Here is a 22,866-nt window from a genome sequence, read left to right as displayed (position 1 = left end):
GCGATCTGTGATTTTTAGCGACATTGCGGCGGACAAATCTGACCCCGAGTGACACTTTTTGGGGACCAGTGACATTATTACAGTAATCAGTGCTAAAAAATGCACTGATCAATGTATAAATGACATTGGTAGGGAAGAGGTTAACGCTAGGGGGCGATCAAGGGGTTAACTGTGTTCTCTGGGTGTGTTCTAACTGTGTGGGGGATGGGCTCACTGGGACAACACAGAGATCGCTGTTCCTAATCACTAGGAACAGCAGATCTCCATGTTGTCCCCTGTCAGAATGGGGATCCGCCTTGTTTAAATAGGAAGATCCCCATCCTGCCTCTCTGTGAAGCGATAGCCGCTGGACATCGAATCCCCTAAGGTATCTATTGCATGAAGCGGCATAGAGGTACGTCATTTTTGCGCAATAGAGCCGACCTGCCGCTGTATATGTACTGGGGCTGATCGGCAAGTGGTTAACCACCTGCCGACCGCTGCACGCCGATAAACGTCGGCACAATGGCAGCGGTGGGCAAATGGGCGTACCTGTACGTCACCTTTAATTGGCGGGATGGATCCATGCTTTCATGTTGTTTACGCCAAATTCTGACCCCACCATCTGAATGTTGCAGCTGAAATCAAGACTCTTCAGACCAGGCAACGTTTTTCTTCTATCGTCCAATTTTGGTGATCCTATGCGAATTGTAGCCTCAGTTTCCTGTTCTTAGATGACAGGAGTGGCACCCGGTGTGGTCTTCTGCTGCTGTAGCCCATCTGTTTCAAGATTCGATGTGTTGTGCGTTTACAAATGGTATTCTGCATACCTTGGTCAGGCACTTCCTGTTATAGGGTGACAACACTCTCTCCCTATCTCCCAGTTGTGCTCCTGTGTTGTCACGCTGTCAAACAGGCCTCTGATGCTGACTATGAGTAGCTGTTTCTACACAAAACACAGGTATGGTTCACTGTTATCATCATCAGATAGACCTCCATGAGAAATGGCATAGAGCCTTCACTGGAGTGGATGTAGGCAGCAAGTGGCTACAAGCAGACTGCAGGGGTTTTTTTTGAGAAATTTTAAATTTTTTTTCAATGGATCAAAAATGTCAAAAAAACGCTGGTGAGCCACGTTTTTGAGTGTTTATCTGCGTTTAACAGCATTTTTCGACGTTAGAGCATTTTTACAGCTGAAAAACTCCTCTCAGAACCCACTAGTTTTGTTCTGTTTTTAAAAGCCAAAAAACGCCCCAGCCAAAAACTGCTGATAACACCCTATGTCTGCATGGACACATAGGATAACATGATGGGGAGTTTATTGACTGTAGAAAAAAACATCTGAAGCCAAAAACAGCTGCTATTTTACTATTTACTATTTGATAGTGTAATCCAAACTAAGATAGAGAAATATGTTCTCTTATCTGTTTTGTGTTTGAACCTTGGCCGTGTCCTGAAGAAGCCTAACGACGAAATACGTAGACGTACAAGGGCTCACTGCACATAAACACAGATGCATATATGCTATGTTTTTTTATCTCTTTTGATCATTCTATGTTATGTAAATCCTAATAAACTTTATTATTTATACTATTCTTCCTCTCCATTGTTTTCTTAGCCTATAAAGTCCGCCCTTTTGGTAATACTTAGTACTACCTTTTTTTTGTCTCCAGAATATTTTGGACGTGGCTATTTTAGTGCACCTTTTTTCCTTAATTTCTCTGTGAGAGAATCCTACAATTTTTACTCTCTGTATTTCTTTTCTGGCCATTACTATTTGCTTCATTTTATTATTCTTACTAAAAAATATTTTGTTGTACAGAGCAGTCCTGCGTGTCAGATATACAAACCACACCACATTCCTTATTCTCAACCTACTTTTCATGGTAATGTGCGAGGAGCTCTAGATATGTTAATTCTTAGCAAAGGTTCCTTGTGAGCTGAATGTTATTTCAAGGGTCCCTCCGTATTAAAAAGGTTGAGAAAGTCTGGCCTTAGGAGTCTGAGCTGTGACAGTGTTAAGAAAGTTTTCACGTACGCTCCATGTTCTGCCAATATATGGTTGCCAAGCTCCATCTTGGAGTGATTATGAAATTAGATAGGTAATCTCTAAGCAAATAGCAGCCCTGGTGGGAGTCACATTTATTAAATCATGGCAGATGAAAGGTGAAACACGTCAACTATTGATCGGTGAATGAAATTTACACTGTGAGTGTAAGCAGTACACTGCATCTCAGGCAAGCTATACAAGGCTAAAAATTGAACCCTTTCAAGTGTGGAAGATCTGCCTATAAACGTTTTCTGCTGCCAATAAAGCTTTGAAAGACTTTCACTTGCCCAGTAAAACAAGCAGAGCATGCATCAAAATGCAAAGTCTGCTTATTAGCTAGACTTCCACCCCACCAGCCAAGTTTCATTTACAGGAGAAGTTAAAAAATTGCATCTAAAGGAGTAGAGTACTTTAAGACAAAGTGCACTTTTCTGCACTGAGCTAGAGTAATCCCATTCTTACACCCCCCACCCCCCATGTAAGGCCTGCTAGTGCTGGGCAGGGCCCCCACCTAGGTGGGGAGGAATGGGTGTAAAGTTGGGGTAGAGTCAGGAATGGGTATACAGTGGGGTGAAGTCCATAACATGAAAATATAGTGCTGCAACCCCTATATTGCATGTAGAAGGTAGTAAACACGGACAAGCTGTCAATCCAACATTCACAAATCAATAAGTCGGCACCCAGGTGTGCAATGCACATAAAATCTTCTTTATTCCATACTGTCATGTACCTGGTCCTGAAGCTGAAATGCCAAAAGGGCTCTCCTTGCGGCTGAGTGCTTGGTGTCCCTCAAAGCGGAAACAGAGAACACGCCCAGATAAGCAGAGATTGCAGGCTGGGTACAGCAGGTAGGCACCAGGGCGGATCACAGCAGACAGGGCAAAGCAGGAAGCATAGTCAGGGACAGATGCAAAGGTCAGTAAGCCAGTGGTCAGCAAACAGGAGATCAGAGACGTGGTCGGGCAAGCCGAGGCCATACACAGGACAGGAGACAAGAGCGGATCCGTGGGCAATCCAAGGTCAGGGCTGGGAGAGAGACAAGAGGCATCCAAGGGCAAGCCAGGTCTGTAACAGGTGATCAGAAGCATAAGCAAGCACAGGAACAGAGAATGGGAAGCTGAAGATCAGTCAGCATCAGGCATTCTTTTAAATTCCAGAGGTTGCCATAATCTAGTGCAGGAAGTGTGATTCTGGCGTTCATTCATCCGTCCGTTCCATTACGTGTGCGTGTACGGCTGTGGCCATATTGGGTGTTGGCTAACATGCCAGGTCTTTGGGCAAGTTTTCTCAGTTTTTTTCCCTGACACATACTCGTAAAGATACAAAAGGATCCAGTGCACAAACAAATTCTGACGCGTTGCGGCCCTTACGAGCCTAAGTCGTAATCAACGACTAAAGTCTCTATGGATGGAAATGCGTTAACATTTATTTGTGTTTTAGATCCTTATGTACCCTTATGGGTATGGAACAAAGGAGATTTTATGTGCATTGCATACCTGGGTGCTGACCTTTTGGTTTGTGGTTGTTATGTGTGGTTGGGGAGAGAGGAGGTGTCTGGTCTGAGGTCTTGTCTGAGACCCGGGGCTTGGGCTGTGAAGATGTAATGTATCAGTTATGTGGCTTCCCCTGTGGGGAATGCATCTCTCCCGTGTGGGCACCACCATGAAAACTTAAAGTTGCTAACAAGGAGGAACCCTGTTGGTTGGCAAGGGATGTGGACTTGGCCAGCCTTGGAAGATGGAATATTGTTTGCCTGTTGACTGTTATTGTGCAAGTTCCCACACAGTAAAAAACAGATAAGCTGTCTATTATAATCAGAATTTTTCATTCTTATTCATTTCTTAAATGAACAAATTTCTCACAGCGTATGTGGCTTTTGTTCAGTCCATTCATTACAAAATTAAATGTGAAAAGCATAGAAAATTTGGAAGTACTTTTTGAACGACATTAGTCAAGTCACCAAATGTACTGAGAATTGTTGTACATATTTTCGTATGTATTTTTGCACAACATGTTCATTAAAAAATCTGCAAGTGTATGGCCAGCTTTAAAGGAGTGACTGACTCTATTTATTCCTGTGAAATGGAGGGTAAGCCTGTACCTGGGGACAGGGCCACCATTAAAAATCATAGGGTCCTGTACAATCTACCTGACAGGGCCCCCTTGAACATCCAGATAACAAAAATGAGGCAGCACATGAAGCATGCCATGGTAAATTGTGGGTGCCGCAAAATTGTGCTAACAGTTGGAGGGGCTTAAAACATGAACCTACATATAGAGTGCAAGTGTCAGGAATATGTGTCATACAAAGCCAAGTCACTTTAACCCTGCTATCCCTTTCAGCCAAAGAAGCTGCCATCTTCAACTGCCATGATGCTGCACATGTGTGTAGCAAAGTCCCGGGTCTCTTTAGGCCCAATGGTGACCACCAGAGTTAGGCAGAGCTGGCATCCTTCAGTGTAGAGTGGGTTACAAAGCATGGTGTGTGTAATGCAAGTAGAACAGGTGGGCGCTAGACACTTTTTGAATGCAAAGAGATTTATTGTCTCTTAAACAGAACTGTGGGAGAGAGGGTTAGGGCCAAGTCACCCTTAGATAGATGCTATGTAAATTGGCAGACTCCGAGACTTCTATAGGTAGACAGCTCTACAGGTGAAGACCTCTAGCCGGAAACCACTTCTAGGACCGCTGTCTCCTATGTCAACAATCCTGTAGCTGTCACTAACGGTAAAGGTATTCAACTATCTGCAACACGAACAGTTCTCTTTACCCCACACTCACTCACTGTGGGTCTTCACTCAATAATAAGCTCCCAGTCTCTCTCACTAGCCACTGGATCCCCTGAGCTCTTTCACTGTAACACTCAGTATCTTCCTCAAGTGTTACCCCTGCTTCACTGCTGGGTTCCTGACTTGACACTCACAGATACTCTTCAAGCTTCACCCCTGCTGGCACGTTAGGTCCCTAGCTTGTCACTCCACAAGCGTGACCTCTGCTGTCCCTCTGGGTCCCTGACTTGGCACTTGCTGACACTTTCCCACTTCTTCACTATCCCCGGCTGGGAGAAGTCTGCTCTGGTACTGGCCTAAGCTTACTCACAATGGTCTCCGATAGTAAGGTGGATGGTCCCTTTGTGGCGACCACAACTGGTTCCCCGGCCGGCTGAACCGTTACTTCTGGTTGGACTACAAGCCCGCAGTCCCAACCCTACGCTGCTTTCAGGCTTCTGGATAGGCCCTCAGACAGCCTAGCAGCCAGATGTCCCTGAGATAGGCCTTAGGTTTCTGGCATAGCAGCCTGGGGCAATACAACACAGGTCCACACAGACAGCCATCCAGGTGGCACAGAATCCCGATCACCTGACTCCACCCAAATAAATAGGTTCTCCCAGCAGGCCAAGGGGCCCAAGAAAATCTCTGCCCATTGGCTGAGACATCCCATTCATTCCTAATCTGTCCTTGCAATGCCCTTTCTTATCTAATGTCAACAGGTACCCGGCCACCCAGCGACAGAAGAGAGAAGTGCAGCAATTCCAGAATTAGTGCAAAATGAATTGATCTCCTACCAATTGGCCAAGGCAACTATCACTTGGCAAATAAATTGAATAGCAACCCTGCCTAAACATCAGGGTGCTACATATGTGATCAGTTGACGCCAGCCATTTGATGGTTTGACAGTTTGGTTGTTAGCACAAGCAAATGTGACAGCATTCCCGGTATGCTGGGAATGTAACTTTTTTTAAACGGTTAAATTGATGAGTTCAATTCTGCTTTAATATTAGTCTGCCTACACCTGAAAGCAGGTTTTTGCCCTCCTGCTGAACTAATGGGGCCCAGGGAACTTTACTATAAGTGCTGAGAATTTCTGCCTGTTGTAATACTATGCCTGCCCCCATGGAAAATGAAAAGTCACCTCTCTGCCCCTGGGCCTTCCGGCTGGACTAAGGCTAGGTTCACACTTGCCCGCAGTCAGTGGCCTGGATGCGGGAGCAGGAATCGCACCTGTTCCCGCACACGCAGCCAAATCACGCTGCTCTTACAAGACTTGCTGGCCTGCCATTCATTCTGAATGGCGCCCCCACGCATCTCAGCCCGCAGTGCGTTTGTGGGTGCGGGAGCTGCAGGGAAATCACATGGTCAAAAATGGTAAAAAAAAGACCATGCGGCTTCCCTGCAAACGCATCTTTTTCCTGCGGTAAACGCGGGCACAGCAGCCCATTCTAAATGGGCTGCCATGCCCAAGCAAACACGGGCATGGCTCGCAATGAAGGGAACCTAGCCTAAAAGAGTCCAGGCCCAGTACAGGAGGGCTGGCACCCCCCCCCCCCCCCCCATCAGTGACCCTGCCTGAAGAGCGAGGACTGATAGACAGGCCTTAGATAATGCATTTTTTTTTGTTCAACTTGCGGGTTGAACGAAAAAAAGTGATTTGACTTTCCCATCAACACACTCCTTGATGGGGGAATGCCTGTGGAGCTATTGTGTTCTGACAGCGGATGAATTCCTTACTGTCAGGATACAATGATCATTGTTGCCAGCTATAGCTGCCGGCCCTGATTGAAAAAAAAAACCAACAGGCTGGTTGTACAGAAGTCAATCAAGAGATCGACTTCTGTACATCCAGCCTGCCCATAGATGCATCAAAATTCGGCTGGTCCCTGCTGAACTGGACGAGTTTCCATTAATCTACGTATGGCTGGCTTTTGAGAGTTATTACTGCACGCTGTGTTTTCTTTGGAACAGCTATTTTGGATCTCCAATCTGCCCCAGTTATAATGGTCAGAGAGAGTAGACCCCATACACACTATTAGATTTTCTGCAGATTTTTGTCTTCAAATTTATCAAAACCATGTAGTGCAAGGGCCTGCCTGATTGCATACAAATTGAAACACTTAAAGTGATTGTAAGGGTTCATATTTTTTTTTTTTTTAAATAACAAACATATCATACTTACCTACATAGTGCAGCTCGTTTTGCACAGAGTGGCCCCGAACCTTGTCTTCTGGGGTCCCCCGGCGGCTCTCGCGGCTCCTCCCCACATCAGCTAACCCCCTAGGAGAAGCGATCTCTCGAGGGATTACCTTGCGGGCGTCCATAGACGCCGAATGCTGGACTCGGCCCCGCCCCCCTGGCGGCCGCGTCATTGGATTTGATTGACAGCAGCGTGAGCCAATGGCTGCACTGCTATCAATCTATCCAATCAAGAGCCGAGAACCCCGGGCAGAGAGACAGTGCGCCCCCCTGCCGGGTCAAGTTCCAGGGCCCAGGTAAGTAAAATGGGGGAGCTGGGGGGGGCGGTCGCTGCCAGGTGTTTTTTCACCTTAATGCATAGGATGCATTAAGGTGAAAAAACACAAAGGTTTACAACCCCTTTAAGGTTTGACCTCATATTATATGGTTTTGGTAAATCTGAAGACAAAAATCTGCAGAAAATTGAATAGTGTGTATGGGGTCTTTTAAGAGGTAGGTGGATGATGTCATCATGATCTCTACCTCAGAGGAAGCCTTGTATTTATTGATAAAATATGATAAAAATGTGAATGGCTGAGAAGCTCTCAGTCTGAGTCAATGTTGTTTCAGCGGCAGACCGGAAGACTCCGTAGCACCGCCAGAACACAACTTTGTATACTGTATATAGCTTGTGCTGCAGCTATACAACTCTGACAGCAGCCACATTTCTTAGCAAAGGACTGAAATTGTTTGGGCCAGCTTGGCCCGAACAAACTATTCAAAATGAAAGCAGACCTGGAGTTAGGCTTTAAATAAAAACACCCATAGGCCTCAATGCTGTTCAATGGAACATAATTTAGCCATGCAGTGTGTAGTATATTAGTATATATATATATATACTAATACACACACATATATATATATATATATATATATGGAGTATTTGCTATATCATTGCTGGCTCCTCTGTCTTTGATGTTATCTCAGGAGGTATGATAGGTAAACGGAGGAATTACGGCTAACACATAACTCTCCTTTATTATCTGATCTGTGATTAGCATAAAACCGCTGACGTGTGAAAAGACAAAACATTTCAGAGCGGCGCTGATAAGTATTAATTACATACGTCTGATTGGCAAGACACATACGATTAGTGCTGGGAGTGTGCGTATGAGACGACATATTGCTCGCAATCATTATTTAGTGTATAATGAGTATCTAGAACTAATTAAAGGACTTTACAACTACAAACTGATAAATTCATATTTTTTCCCCTTCATTCCGCAGTACAGGTCGCCATGACAACCCGGCTTTGTTTCAAGAATGTCTCGGTGTTGAGATAGCAGCCTGCTTAATAATCCCCTCTGGCATGGTGTGGAATAACATAGTTACTGCTCCATCCACATTCACATCACACAGGCCTCGTTAGTATCGCTGACACATGTGCTTAGGTGGGAGAGAGATCAGGAGGATGCAGGTGGATTGGGTTTATTCCTTTTTGCCAAGGAGGTTAACAGTAAGTTCTTATGATTTATCAGATTTGCATCTGAGCCTTGTTAAATATGTAGTGTGTGTTTTATATGTTTTATTATGTTCCAAACTAAAAAAAATTGTTTTTGTTTAGTCAGTCAATTTTGGTGTATTAATATTCATTTATTTATATATACACACTATATTACCAAAAGTATTGGGACACCTGCCTTTACATGCACATGAACTTTAAAGTGGTTGTAAACCCTTTTAAAAAATTCAAACCCCCCCCCCCCCCCCCCCTGCAAAACAAAGGCATAATGAGCTAGTATGCATAGCATACTAGCTCATTATGAATTACTTACCTGAGATCGAAGCCCCCGCAGTGGTCCCTGTTCACCGCTCCGGAGGCCGACATCTCTCCGGGGGGGTTACTCCCGGGTATCGAGGCTCCGGCGCTGTGATTGGCCTGAGTGACGCCACAGCCGCGGTAACGGCACAGTACGTGCCATTGCTTCAGTTGGCTTAAGTGTGCGTTTGCCGATGACGTCGGGACATGCCAGGGGATATCTCCTAAACCGTGCAGATTTAGGAGATATCCAGTGTAGCTACAGGTAAGTCTTATTATAGGCTTGACTGTATTATAAAGTAGGGGTGCACCGAATGAGTTTTTTGGTGCCGAAACCGATACCGAAATTGAAAAATACACTTGGCCGAAAACCGAAACCGATACTGAAAATGACTGTTTTTAAAATATATTTTTATATAAAAATGTATTTTTATATTTTAAATAAAACTTATACATTTTTATATAACACATTGCTAATAGTATTAGCAAAATTTCCATGCGGTGCACCTGATATGATACAGGAGATGGTCAGAGACTGCAGACATAGTACAGGAGATGGTCAGAGACTGCAGACATACAACAGGAGATGGTCAGAGAATGCAGACATAGTACAGGAGATGGTCAGAGACTGCAGACGTGGTACAGGAGATGGTCAGAGACTGCAGACATACAACAGGAGATGGTCAGAGACTGCAAACATAGTACAGGAGATGGTCAGAGACTGCAAACATAGTACAGGAGATGGTCAGAGACTGCAGACGTGGTACAGGAGATGGTCAGAGACTGCAGACATAGTACAGGAGATGGTCAGAGACTGCAAACATAGTACAGGGGATGGTCAGAGACTGCAAACATAGTACAGGAGATGGTCAGAGACTGCAAACATAGTACAGGAGATGGTCAGAGACTGCAAACATAGTACAGGAGATGGTCAGAGACTGCAAACATAGTACAGGAGATGGTCAGAGACTGCAGACATACAACAGGAGATGGTCAGAGAATGCAGGCATAGTACAGGAGATGGTCAGAGAATGCAGACATAATACAAGAGATGGTCAGAGACTGCAGACGTGGTACAGGAGATGGTCAGAGACTGCAGACATAGTACAAGAGATGGTCAGAGACTGCAGACATACAACAGGAGATGGTCAGAGACTGCAAACATAGTACAGGAGATGGTCAGAGACTGCAAACATAGTACAGGAGATGGTCAGAGACTGCAGACATAGTACAGGAGATGGTCAGAGACTGCAGACATACAACAGGAGATGGTCAGAGAATGCAGACATAGTACAGGAGATGGTCAGAGAATGCAGACGTGGTACAGGAGATAGTCAGAGACTGCAGACATAGTACAGGAGGTGGCCAGAGACTGCAGACGTGGTACAGGAGATGGTCAGAGACTGCAGACATAGTACAGGAGATGGTCAGAGAATGCAGACATAGTACAGGAGATGGTCAGGGACTGCAGACATGGTACAGGAGATGGTCAGAGACTGCAGACATAGAACAAGAGATGGTCAGAGACTGCAGACATACAACAGGAGATGGTCAGAGACTGCTAACATAGTACAGGAGATGGTCAGAGATTGCACACATACAACAGGAGATAGTCAGAGACTGCAGACATAGTACAGGAGATGGTCAGAGACTGCTAACATAGTACAGGAGATGGTCAGAGACTTCAGACATACAACAGGAGATAGTCAGAGACTGCAGACATAGTACAGGAGATGGTCAGAGACTGCAGACGTGGTACAAGAGATGGTCAGAGACTGCAGACGTGGTACAGGAGATCAATGCAGCCTCACCAGTGTCCATCATTTGCAGCCTGCCTGTGCCTCACCAGTGCCCATCATGCAGGGCAGTGTTAGCAAGGCAAAGCCAAGAACAGTGCTCTATCTATGGAGGAAAGCTGTCAGCGCACCGTGATAAGGAGCGGCTTGTCGGTATGATCAACGGGAGGAGCATTATCAGTGTGCAGCACAGTGGGGGTTAAGAGTGCAGGACTTGTTGCTTGCTGTTGAAGCTTACGGTAACAATATAGCGTGTATACAATATATATATATATATATATATATATATATATATATATATATATAGTCTGATTCAGCAGGTAGCATGTTTTGAGCAAAAAGAACAACTCTACTCTCTGACCTGTGGTGGCTGTACACGTTTTGATAAATAATCAGTTTCTTTTCTGATTGATCTCTCCTAATTGGACTGATTGATCTATATAGTTACTGTATATTTGAAAACCTGATAGATTGATATGCCAAATGCAAGTAAGTGGATTCTAATCAATAGTTGAATGATACAATCGTAAATTTTCTATTGCATCTCTGTTTCGACCATACAATCTCATAATCTGATTAATTGATCGAAATACAATCTAATTTGTGACCAAAGTATCTCATGTGCTGCCGTTCAATGCAAAAGGATCAATAATTTTCTATGAAAACTGAAAAACTTTGGGTCTAGCTCAATTGGAATAGAAGTGATGGCCATTAAATTAACATTGCCGATTTGGTTGTGTTGATCGGATCACACAGCCAAAGGATTTTTTTTTTTTTGCCACTGTGTCATGGTAGTCAGAAAAGCAGCATTCAAAAGCAAATAAATTTTATGTTTGGAAAAATGCAGAATACTGATGATATTTGTCAGCCAACAACTTAGTAAACAAATAATATTTATATATTTATTTTACATTTACAGTATCTCACAAAAGTCAGTACACCCTTCACATTTTTGTAAATATTTTCTTCTATCTTTTCATGTGACAACACTGAAGAAATGACACTTTGCTACAATGTAAAGTAGTGAGTGTACAGCTTGTATAACAGTGTAAATTTGCTGTCCCCTCAAAATAACTCAACACACAGCTATTAATGTCTAAACCGCTGGCAACAAATTGAGTACACCCCTAAGTGAAAATGTCAAAATTGGGTCCAATTAGCCATTTTCCCTCCCCGGTGTCATGTGACTCGTTAGTGTTGCAAGGTCTCAGGTGTGAATGGGGAGCAGGTGTGTTAAATTTGGTGTTATCGCTCTCACTCTCTCATACTGGTCACTGGAAGTTCAATATGACACCACATGGCAAAGAACTCTCTGAGAATCTGAAAAAAAGAATTATTGCTCTACATAAAGATGGCCTAGGCTATAAGAAGATTGCCAAGACCCTGAAACTGAGCTGCAGCACAGTGGCCAAGACCATACAGTGGTTTAACAGGACAGGTTCCACTCAGAACAGGCCTCACCATGGTCGACCAAAGAAGTTGAGTGCACGTGCTCAGCGTCATATCCAGAGGTTGTCTTTGGGAAATAGACGTATGAGTGCTGCCAGCATTGCTGCAGAGGTTGAAGGGGTGAGGGGTCAGCCTGTCAGTGCTCAGACCATACGCCGCACACTGCATCAAATTGGCCTGCATAGCTGTCATCCCAGAAGGAAGCCTCTTCTAAAGATGATGCACAAGAAAGCCTGCAAACAGTTTGCTGAAGACAAGCAGACTAAGGACATGGATTACTGGAACCATGTCCTGTGGTCTGATGACACCAAGATAAACGTATTTGGTTCAGATGGTATCAAGCGTGTGTGGCGGCAACCAGGTGAGGAGTACAAAGACAAGTGTGTCTTGCCTACAGTCAAGCATGGTGGTGGGAGTGTCATTGTCTGGGGCTGCCGGCACTGGGGAGCTACAGTTCATTAAGGGAACCATGAATGCCAACATGTACTGTGATATACTGAAGCACAGCATGATCCCCTCCCTTCAGAGACTGAGCCGCAGGGCAGTATTCCAACATGATTACGACCCCAAACACACCTCCAAGACGACCACTGCCTTGGTAAAGAAGCTGAGGGTAAAGGTGATAGACTGGCCAAGCATGTCTCCAGACCTAAACCCCATTGAGCATCTGTGGGGCATCCTCAAACGGAAGGTGGAGGAGCGCAAGGTCTCTAACATCCACCAGCTCTGTGATGTCGTCATGGGGGAGTGGAAGAGGACTCCAGTGGTAACCTGTGAAGCTCTGGTGAACTCCATACCCAAGAGGGTTAAGGCAGTGCTGGAAAATAATGGTGGCCACACAAAATATTGACACTCTAGGCTCAATTTGGACATTTTCACTTAGGGGTGTACTCACTTTTCTTGCCAGCGGTTTAGACATTAATGGCTGTGTGTTGAGTTATTTTAAGGGGACAGCAAATTTACACTGTTAGCCTCGGTTCACACCAGAGGCGGCACGACTTGCAGGTCGCCTCACCGAGGCGACCTGCACACGACTGCCCGGGCGACTTGCAAAACGACTTCTGTATAGAAGTCTATGCAAGTCGCCCCAAGTCGCCCCCAAAGTCGTACAGGAACCTTTTTCTAAGTCGGAGCGACTTGCGTCTCTCCCCTTAGAACGGTTCCATAGCACAGAACGGGAGGCGACTTGTCAGGCGACTAGGTCGCCTGACAAGTCGTCCCTGTGTGAACTGAGCCTTATACAAGCTGTACACTCACTACTTTACATTGTAGCAAAGTGTCAATTCTTCAGTGTTGTCACATGAAAAGATAGAATAAAATATTTCCACTGTGAGATATTGTATAACTGATAGCATGTAATCAATAACTGAGACATACAACACAAACAATGCGTTTTTTGCAGGTACTGTAGTGTTTTTGAGCAGCAGACTGTGTGTATGTGTGCATCATTGAAAACATTTGACGTACTTTGTGTGAGCAGTATTATTCACCCCCGCTTGTGTCTGTTGCTTTACACAGCACTATAATAATAGTAATATAGTAGAGGAAAGGAGTCTTGTGGCATGGAAAAGAGAATGTTCAAAGATTTAAAGCTGATTCCTGTAAACAACTATATACACAGATGAAATACATACCCTGTTTCCCCGAAAATAAGACCTAGCGTGATTGTCGGCGATGGCTGCAATATAAGCCCTACCACCCAAATAAGCCCTAGTTAAAGTCCTTGTAGGTCTTATTTTCAGGGTAGGGCTTATTTTCGGGGAAACAGGGTAGGGCTTATTTGGGGGGTAGGGCTTATATTGCAGCCATCGCCGACAATCACGCTAGGTCTTATTTTCGGGGAAACAGGGTAATATGGGAGCTGATTTATGTACCAAAAAATGTTTTTTTCTGTCCATCCAGTTCAATGATTTACACAGCTCTGCCATTCAGCTGAGCAGCACAGCACAGTACACAGCAAGATACCTGATCTGTTCAGTAACAATTACAGGTCTTGTCCCTCCCCCCGGCCTATGACTGGACAGTGAAAGAAGAAGCAGTAAACTGGTGATGCTATCTCTCTGCTCTCTCTTCTTTTCGGCTTGCTCCTGGCACTGAAGTAAAACAGATTGACTCCTTATACTGCTTCTCCCTCCCCCAGTCTGAGCTCTGCTGGATTGCATAAGGCTGATACCAAACCAAATGCTCTGGTCATTAATGGGGTAAAACCTTCCGGGCTGAAGTGGTTAATGTGTTTCATTTATATTTGCCTGGCAGTGGCTTGGTACTGGACCCAGAAGATAGCAACGATTACTGTAGTAAAGATGTCTACGACAGTGAATTCCAGGCACTGTAGGCCAGGTATGATAGAGATACTTATAATGGTCCAAGCTTCTATATCTGCCTGCCAGTGGCTCCACACTTCACCCAGAAGATAGCAGTGATTACTGTAGTAAAGGTGCCTACTACGGTGATTTCCAGATGCTGTAGGCCAAGTGTGACATCAATACCTTCATTGGTCCAAGCTGGACCAACTATGAAACATAGTTTCAGCTTTCAGTTCTGTTCCTGGCTATTTGTATGTAAAGTAAAACCAAGGCATTGACAACTTTTAAGATAATACTGGTACCTTACAAGACTGGTTATGATGATATTTAATGGTCTGGAGGATAGGATATGGGGGGCATATTGGCCAATCCGTTGAAGGAGTGTAAAGCCGTGTACACACGACCGGACCGACGGAACGAATCCGTCGGACAATCCGACCGTGTGTGGGCTTCATCGGACCTTTAGCGGACCTTTTCTGTCGAAAATCAGACAGACTTTAGATTTGGAACATGTTTCAAATCTTTCCGACGGACTCGAGTCCGGTCAAAAAAAGGCCGCAAGGGCAGCTATTGGCTACTGGCTATCAACTTCCTTATGCTAGTCCCTTCGTACTTCATCACGTTCAAACAGACTTTGGTCCGTTCGTGTGTGGGCAAGTCCGGTCGTTCGAAAGTCCGTCGTAACTCCATCGAAAGTCCGTCGGAAAGACCGTCGGACCTTTGATGCTGAAAAGTCCGCTCGTGTGTACGCGGCATAATGCTGATGTCCAACAGGCAATCCCAAGTGTCAAGATTGTTGAGAGACCACCTGACAGACTCTATGGAGTCGCTCTCATGCTAATCCCTTCACCAGGGAGGGAGATTCAGTAGCGAGGTAGCGATTCCACAGAGGTGTGAGGAACGCTCTATCGTGGAACTCTCAGTCAAGATGGCTGCCCAAATCTTGCGGAACTTTGGTGTTCAAAACAATTGCCGTCCTGGAGCCCATAGCAGTAGACAATTATTCCTCAATGGGCTTCTGCCAGCCTGAAGAAATGGCACAATGCCACTTTCAGGTTGAAAGAGATACTGCAGTCTACACCTGCCTACATAAACCTTAAAGCGGTTCTTGACCCTGGAAAAAAAAAAAGAAACGTCAGCAGCTACTGTACAAATACTGTAGCTGCTGACTTTTAATTAAAGGACACTTACCTGTCTAGGGATCCAGCGCTATCCTCACCTGAGCCAGCTCTATGGCCGTCTCCTGGTCCAGGCGCCAGCATGTTTACTTCACGCACTTGAGAGCCGTGCTGTGCTTCGTGAATGGTCCCACAGCATTCTGGGACCCATGACTTATCCCAGAAGGCTGCGGGGAAGCAGGGGGCGAAATTCCACTTGGATAGCTGCGGTGATCCGACCAAAAATGGGAGTGGGTACCTGTCAAAACCAGGTAACCCCCCCCCCAAAAGAAAGGTGTGTCAAAGAATGGAGGGGAGGAGGCAGACAAGTGGGACTTCACTAGAAACCCAGTATGTTGACCCCCTATGTTAAACTTCCCAATGGTAATACCAACCTGAGATGCAGATTAGCTGAACTCCTGTAATGGCAGCCTGCCCGGAGCCGGGCATTGTTGATGTCCTCTCTACTCCCTAGTGCTATGTGCTGTGGTTACCTTGAATAATAAGACCCTCTCTGCCTCTGGCTTGGCGCATGCACCCATGATGGGCATTATTCTCTATAGATGGCCTAGGGCAAGTGGGACCATAGCATAAAATGCCTGGTTACAGCAAGTACATAAGTACTATCCAGGGCTGGGCAGGCTGCCACAGTGTCCACTATTTTCAACTACCTCTAGCATTAGGAAATATCATCGGGAGTGTGGGAATAGGCAAAATACTGATTTCATTAAAAGTGAACTTGTCCTTTGAACTTAATTGGAATTTAATAAATAAATAAGGACACCAGCTTTAAAAAATGGCAGCTTCTGTCTGTTTGCCTCATTATTCAATTAAACAAATGACGGCCCACTCAGAGGGAAACAATAAAAAGTCAATAGAAATTGATTTCATTTCACATCCAATCTGCTGACCCACTTCGCTGCAGACAAAAAAAAAAACGTAAGTTAGGAGCGGAGCCAGGCACGCTGTGGGCACTGTCCTGTACAGAGAGTGCTATGCAGAGCAATCAATGCGCGGACGTGTGATTAGATGCCAGTCCATTATTTGTTACACTTTCCATCTGAATCCGAAAAACAAATTCAACTGTACATTTGTTGACGTCCAGGCCTGCATATTTATTGCCCCGGTCATTTCTGCGGCCTTGTCACAAATCAAAGCGAGCCTATAAAAGTTGTAGCGTGGCTCCAGGCGTCCATCTTGATCAGTCTGTGGAAAGGTCCTCCTGAAATAAATTGATGCAGTTATTCATTGAAGTGAAAACTTTATTCAACATCATAAATTAACATTTACAGCATCAACCGTTTATAGGTTTTTAAAGATTTATTGTGCTGTGAACCAAGTCCTGTAGAGCTGAAGGTTTGACAAATGGTTGAGGAGACAATTCATTTGAGTTCATCTGGGAGCTTTTTAAGTAATAAGCACTGGCGTTCTGTAAATAAGCAAAACATCTGTCCAATATAGGACTTTTATTTATGAAATATGGAGGAAAGTGTCTGTGGTGCACAAAGCAATCCATCAACTTCCAGGGGACATTTTTTCTCTCGAAGGTGTCACATACCTGAAGGACAACTGGAGGGAAGAGAGACTTCTTCTGTGCCAATGTTTCCTGTTAGGAGATGAGGTGAAAGGAACAAGAGGTATGGGGGCTCCATAAATCCAAAGGCCCTATGCACACTGGGTGTTTAGCCCTGTTGCATGGATTTGCAGAGTTTAGCTGTGGGCAGAGGACACAGGTGTCCTTTCCAGCCCTGCTGCCAACATACTGTCAAACTCGATGAGCAGCTGACAGCTCAGCTGCTGTGGTTGGACAGTCCACCCAATGCAACAAATGTTTAGGGCAGTATGCCCGGAACCTTTCTTTATGGTTTATGCCAACGCTGTATGCTGGCCTAGACCAACAAGGCCCAGGCCTAGGGCAGCACTTTGCAGGGGGGCAGCACAGAAAGAGTCCCCGTCGGCTTGCGCTACACTGTTATGCCCCGTACACACGGTCGGATTTTCCGATGGAAAATGTCCGATCGGAGCGTGTTGTCGGAAATTCCGACCGTATGTGGGCTCCATTGGACATTTTCCATCGGATTTTCCGACACACAAAATTGGAGAGCAGGAGATAAAATTTTCCGACAACAAAATCCGTTGTCAGAAATTCCGATCGTGTGTACACAAATCCGATGGACAAAGTGCCAGGCATGCTCAGAATAAATAAAGAGATAAAAGCTATTGGCCACTGCCCCGTTTATAGTCCCGACGTACGTGTTTTACGTCACCGCGTTCAGAACGATCGGATTTTCCGACAACTTTGTGTGACCGTGTGTATGCAAGACAAGTTTGAGCCAACATCCGTCGGAAAAAATCCTAGGATTTTGGTTGTCGGAATGTCCGAACAAAGTCCGACCGTGTGTACTGGGCATTAGTGTATCGCCAGTCTTATGGGGCGGACTGGGCTGAGAGGCAAATTAGTCTAGCGCTCCCATAAAGCAGCCTCACTGCTTCCTGCATTCCGCAACTGTGGGGGGGGGGGGGGGGTGGAGCTTCTAATTTTGACTGTCCTCTCATCCTGGACCACAAACCTTCCTCACTGTGCTATATGTTTTTTGTTGCACCATTGGCATGGTTATATCTTCTTATGCCGCTCACACACGAGCGGACTTTTCGACCGGACTGGTCTGACGGACCGGACCCGGCGGACAATCCGACCGTGTGTGGGCTCCATCGGACCTGCAGCGGACTTTTTCAGTCAAAAATCTGACGGACTTCAGATTTGGAACATGTTTCAAATTTGTCCGACGGACTCGAGTCTGGTCAAAAAGTTGTCTGTATGCTAGTCCGACGGACGAAAACCGACGCTTTGGCAGCTATTGGCTACTGGCTACTAGCTATCAACTTCCTTATTTTAGTCCGGTCGTACGTCATCATGTACGAATCCGTCGGACTTTGGTGTGATCGTGTGTAGGCAAGTCCGTTTGTTAGAAAGTCCGTCGAAAGTCCGTCGGACCTTTGATGTCGAAAAGTCCGCCCGTGTGTACAGGGCATTAGTCCTCTCCATAAAATTATCAGAAATTTGTGTTTAAAGTAGAACTATAGGCAACACTTTTTTTTTTTCATTTTGGATAGAATAAGGGAGGGTTATAGCCCCTGTCAGTTTATTTTTTACCATCCCTGTCCCATTGCAGAGATTTCCCTTCACTTCCTGCTCCATAGCCAAACAGGAAGTGAGAGGAGATCTATGCAAATTAAGGGAATCCATTGCCCCCCCCCCCCCCCCCCCCCCCAGGACTAGTGTCCCCACTCGAAAATGTCAGGGCGGGTCTTAAACAGCAAGGGGTGTGGCCTTGACAGGAAGGGGTGGGTTATATTTAAATTAGGGGGTGCACGAGCCCAGGGCATAAAACCTAAATACACTACTGGTTCATGCATATCGCTGTTTCCCTGTGCATGAAGGTATGATGCATTTCCTGAACGCTAAGGTTTTGAACGCAAGCACGAGTAAACACCAATGCAAAGAAGCAAAAATACGTCAGGCTGCATGTAGTATGTGCAGCTTCCTGGGCAGGAAATTTTGCCAGGCATAGAAAATGCCTATAAAATGTCTACATGCATGTACCCTAAAAGTTTATACTTCCCAGATCAATAAACTCAAGTATGAACACGAATGAGGCTAAAAAAAGCTAAATATGACCCCAAAAGCTTTCGCTGAATGGTGGCAGTGCTGAGTGAGAAACCCACCCTGTGGTTGCTATGCAGAATTGTAACTGCTCAGTACTGGATCCAGAATACTGCAGCGATTACTGTAGTACCAGCAACTATTATGGACATTTGCAGCTTACACAAGGATCTGTTGGGTATGAGATATGCATACTTACATTGGTTGCAATAAAAATCATACCTGTACCCCTTTACTGCCACCAGCGAATGTAGTATGTCAGTGGCCGTGGGGGGTTTTAGACACTCTCCCGGAGTGAACATCTGATCGCTGATCTCCCCTTCCTGCTAATAACATTTAAAGGACATGTAAAACGTCACCCCCGGGTCCTTGTGTCATTTTCCAAAGCCAGTAAGGTCGAGAATGAAGTTAATGGAGTAAGATCTGCACTCCATTAGGTTCACTGGAGGGAAGGTGAGACTAGACCCCTGATGTCTCATTAAAGAGAACCTATCACCACAAAATGCATTACATAGGGGACTTTTTTCCCAAGGCGTTCCCCACCCCACAGATACACATATAAACACCCCTTGCCTTTGTACAGCTAATGATTGGCTCACTACAGATGATAACGTCCTGGTAGGCTAGCTCAGGTACAGTTAGGGTTGCCAACTCATCCCTTTAAACCCAAACAAATATTAATTACACAGGTTCTGTGGCTGATTAAAGAGGAAGTAAAGCCTGGTGGGTTTTACTTCCTCTTTATTTCCCTGCAAAGGTAAAGCATAATGGGCTACTATGCATCGCATAGTAACCCATTATGTGTCGCTTACCTGAAACCGAAGCCTGTGATGTCACCGCTGTCCCCACTAACAGGGAACATCCATCCTCACCCCTCTACCTTCCAGGGCCGCGAACTCCGGCTCTCTAACTGGCCGGAGTCGCGTGATGTCACTCCCGCGCATGAGCACGGGAGCCGCCAGTTACAGCATGACCCCTATTAGAAACGGCATGATATGTCCTTTCTAAAGTGCGCATGTGCCATAGACATCAGCGATCGGCTTTTTTGTAAATATCACCTAAACCGTGGAGGTTTAGGAGATATTTCCAGCACCTACAGGTAAGCCTAAATATAGGCTTACCTGTAGGTAAAAGTGGTTGTACAAGGGTGTACAACCACTTTAAGGTGGTAGCTAAACTCGTTTGGTGCCTTAACTGCATTTAATTAGCCTCAGAACCTGTGTAATTCATATGTGTTCGGGTTTAAAGGGATGAGGTGGCAACCCTAGCTACAGTAGGTTCAGACTAGGATTCGAATGAACTCATCCCCACTGGCATTGTGTCCCTCCAAACACCGAGCTGCTGGAGAATAAGACCATTAGGCATTGGCAATGTGGACAGACCAAATAGTGCAAGCAACCCGAAGGTCAAGGGAGGCCACTCAAAACAGAAGAGAAGTATCAAAGAACCATGTGGCAAGACCTCCTCCCGCAGAATGCCTTTTGCTTTTCACTGCCTCTCCCTGCTCCTGGAGGTGTCTGCATTTGGACTTGACAAACGTTGGCAGTCCTAAATGGGCCCTTCTTTTGTGTTCCCCGCTACAGGTACATAAAGTGAAAGGAAGCTGACTATTTATCGATTTCTCTGCCTCCTTCCAGCGAAGCAATTCTGGATTGAAACCATTGCAGACATTAAGTCCAATAAAAGCTGGAAATGAGCTCTTTATCTCATAGAGCGGCAGTGACAGAGGTGCCAAGTCCAGGGCATTAACTGTCTGACTTTATTGGTCTTTTGTAACCGACCTGATGAACAGTGAAGGGAATGTGCTGCAGGTTTGCGTCCTTTTTCCTCCAAACCATACCGCGCTTAACATTCTATCAGAGGCTTTACCGCTCAGCTAGGCCGCTGTCCTATATAGGCCCCGTGGCATCCATCATAATGATCCATTGCTCCATATTACGGGCACGTCTCTCCCATTGCTCACACATCCTTTTTCCTCTACGCTGATTACTTCTGTCCAAGTTCACCTTCACTCCGCCTGATAGCTTTGGGTTATCTCTGTATCCGATCTCCCTCTCCAATAAGGCGGTGATTGATAATGATTTTTCCCAGCGGACACTTTTATTGGGAGCAGAACAGAAGTCACTCAGTAAACTTGATCTTTATTGGTGCTTACGGTTTACAGGCCTGTCCTGTATATCCATTGCTGGGGCCGTAGACTTCCACATTGGCTGCCTACAAACAAAGCCTCCGTCAATGAAGAAGGGAATAAAAAAAGTGGGTGTTGGTGCTGGTAAAAATCCTTTAACGAGTGTATGTGAGAAGAGCTTGTTATGGGGGGTTTATTACTCTGGTCGTAGGATGAAGCAGCTGGGATATAAACTCAGCCTTGTTCATAAACTACTTCAGAGGTTCTGTGTCCCTAGGAACCCGGACAATTACTGCTCCGTGACTGTTGGTCAGCAATTACTTAGTCATTATATATTGTTTTTTTTTTTGGGGGGGGGGATAAGGCATCTTTTGATAGTGATGGACTTTCTATGTATTTGAATATTTGAAATTATTTTTATATCTTTAAAATGGTTATTTTAAAAAATAAATGCTGCAGGTACACCATATGGTGATGGATACTAGTGAACTAAAGGTGTTTTTTTTTATATATAATAGTATTGCAACACGACACTCCATGATGGATGCAACAAAATAAACTTAAATAATTAAATGTTTTCACGGTAAAGGAAAAGAAGACATAAAAAAAGTTGGTGGTGGGTTGTTAAACCAATGTGAATGTACAATGTATATGTAAAGCGCTGTGTAAATTGATGATGCTATATAAGTACCTTAAATAAACAATAATAAAGTGATATTAAACTCTCAGTTTTTAAATACTTTCACACTTTTACACACGATCGTATTTTCGGCAGGGAATTGTGTGATGAGAGACTGCTGGCCTGAAATCCGACCGTTAGTACGCTCCTTCAGACAATTGTTGTCCAACTTTCTGCCAATAAATGTTGGAAGGCAGGCTAGTAAATTTTCGGTAGACAACGGTCTGTTGTCAGATTTTCCTATCGTCTGTACACAAGTCTGTCACGCAAAAGTCGAAAGTACAAACACGCATGCTCAGAATCAATGCTCACCAAACACGACATTAGCAGAAGGTGCCCAAAGGGTGGTGCTCAAGAGCTGAAATTCCACGTAGTAAGTCACTACGTTCGTGTTTGTGGCACAACAATTTGTGTAACGTTAGTATGCAAGACAAGATCCTGGCACACGCCCTTTTGACAAAGATCAGATGCTCGGTTGTCCAACAATCGTACCGTGTGTACGAGGCTTCAGTCTGAAAAATAGGCCCGGTCCTTAAGTGATTAAGAATATATTTGTGTACAATAAAATGGATTTATACAATGCTTTGGCTATCAGGATTGTTGTATGTCTACAACTAGTATTTTAATATAGTTAGGTAATGCAAAGTAACGCAGCACCGTTTCACAAAAAAATGGCCTGGTCATGAAGGGGGGTAAATATTGCGGAGGGCAAGTGGACAACCACCCAAAGTATTTTTGAAGAGCCAGGATAAAAAAAAGTAGTAATGGAAAAAAAAAGCACTTGTGGGATTAACTGGTCATTCTTTGCTCATTATTCCTCATGGTTTCCTAGGGGCAGGTTCCAGGCGGCATTTTAAGAGCGGCCATAACCAGCAGTGACAAGTTGTACC

The 22,866-nt window shown here is 45.0% G+C and overlaps 1 protein-coding gene across 2 annotated transcripts in view; it reads left to right on the top strand.

The window, feature by feature from the left end:
* ST6GALNAC5 (ST6 N-acetylgalactosaminide alpha-2,6-sialyltransferase 5) overlaps positions 1 to 22,866 on the top strand; it is a 253,222-nt gene that overhangs the window by 162,909 nt on the left and 67,447 nt on the right. Inside the window, exon 1 of one of the 2 annotated variants that reach the window (XM_073593716.1) lies at positions 8,350 to 8,494. The exons of the other annotated variant lie outside the window; for it this stretch is intronic. Within the exon in view, the coding sequence (XP_073449817.1) occupies positions 8,420 to 8,494 (75 nt within the window). The 5' untranslated portion in view covers positions 8,350 to 8,419. Of the gene's footprint in view, positions 1 to 8,349; positions 8,495 to 22,866 lie in introns of those variants that run through there. 2 annotated transcript variants of the gene reach the window in all.

The sequence above is a fragment of the Aquarana catesbeiana genome, linkage group LG07 (assembly GCF_042186555.1).
Source record: "Aquarana catesbeiana isolate 2022-GZ linkage group LG07, ASM4218655v1, whole genome shotgun sequence".
Lineage (NCBI taxonomy): Eukaryota > Metazoa > Chordata > Amphibia > Anura > Ranidae > Aquarana > Aquarana catesbeiana.
Note: the sequence above shows the minus strand (reverse complement) of the source record. Positions and strands in the feature narration are given on the sequence as shown.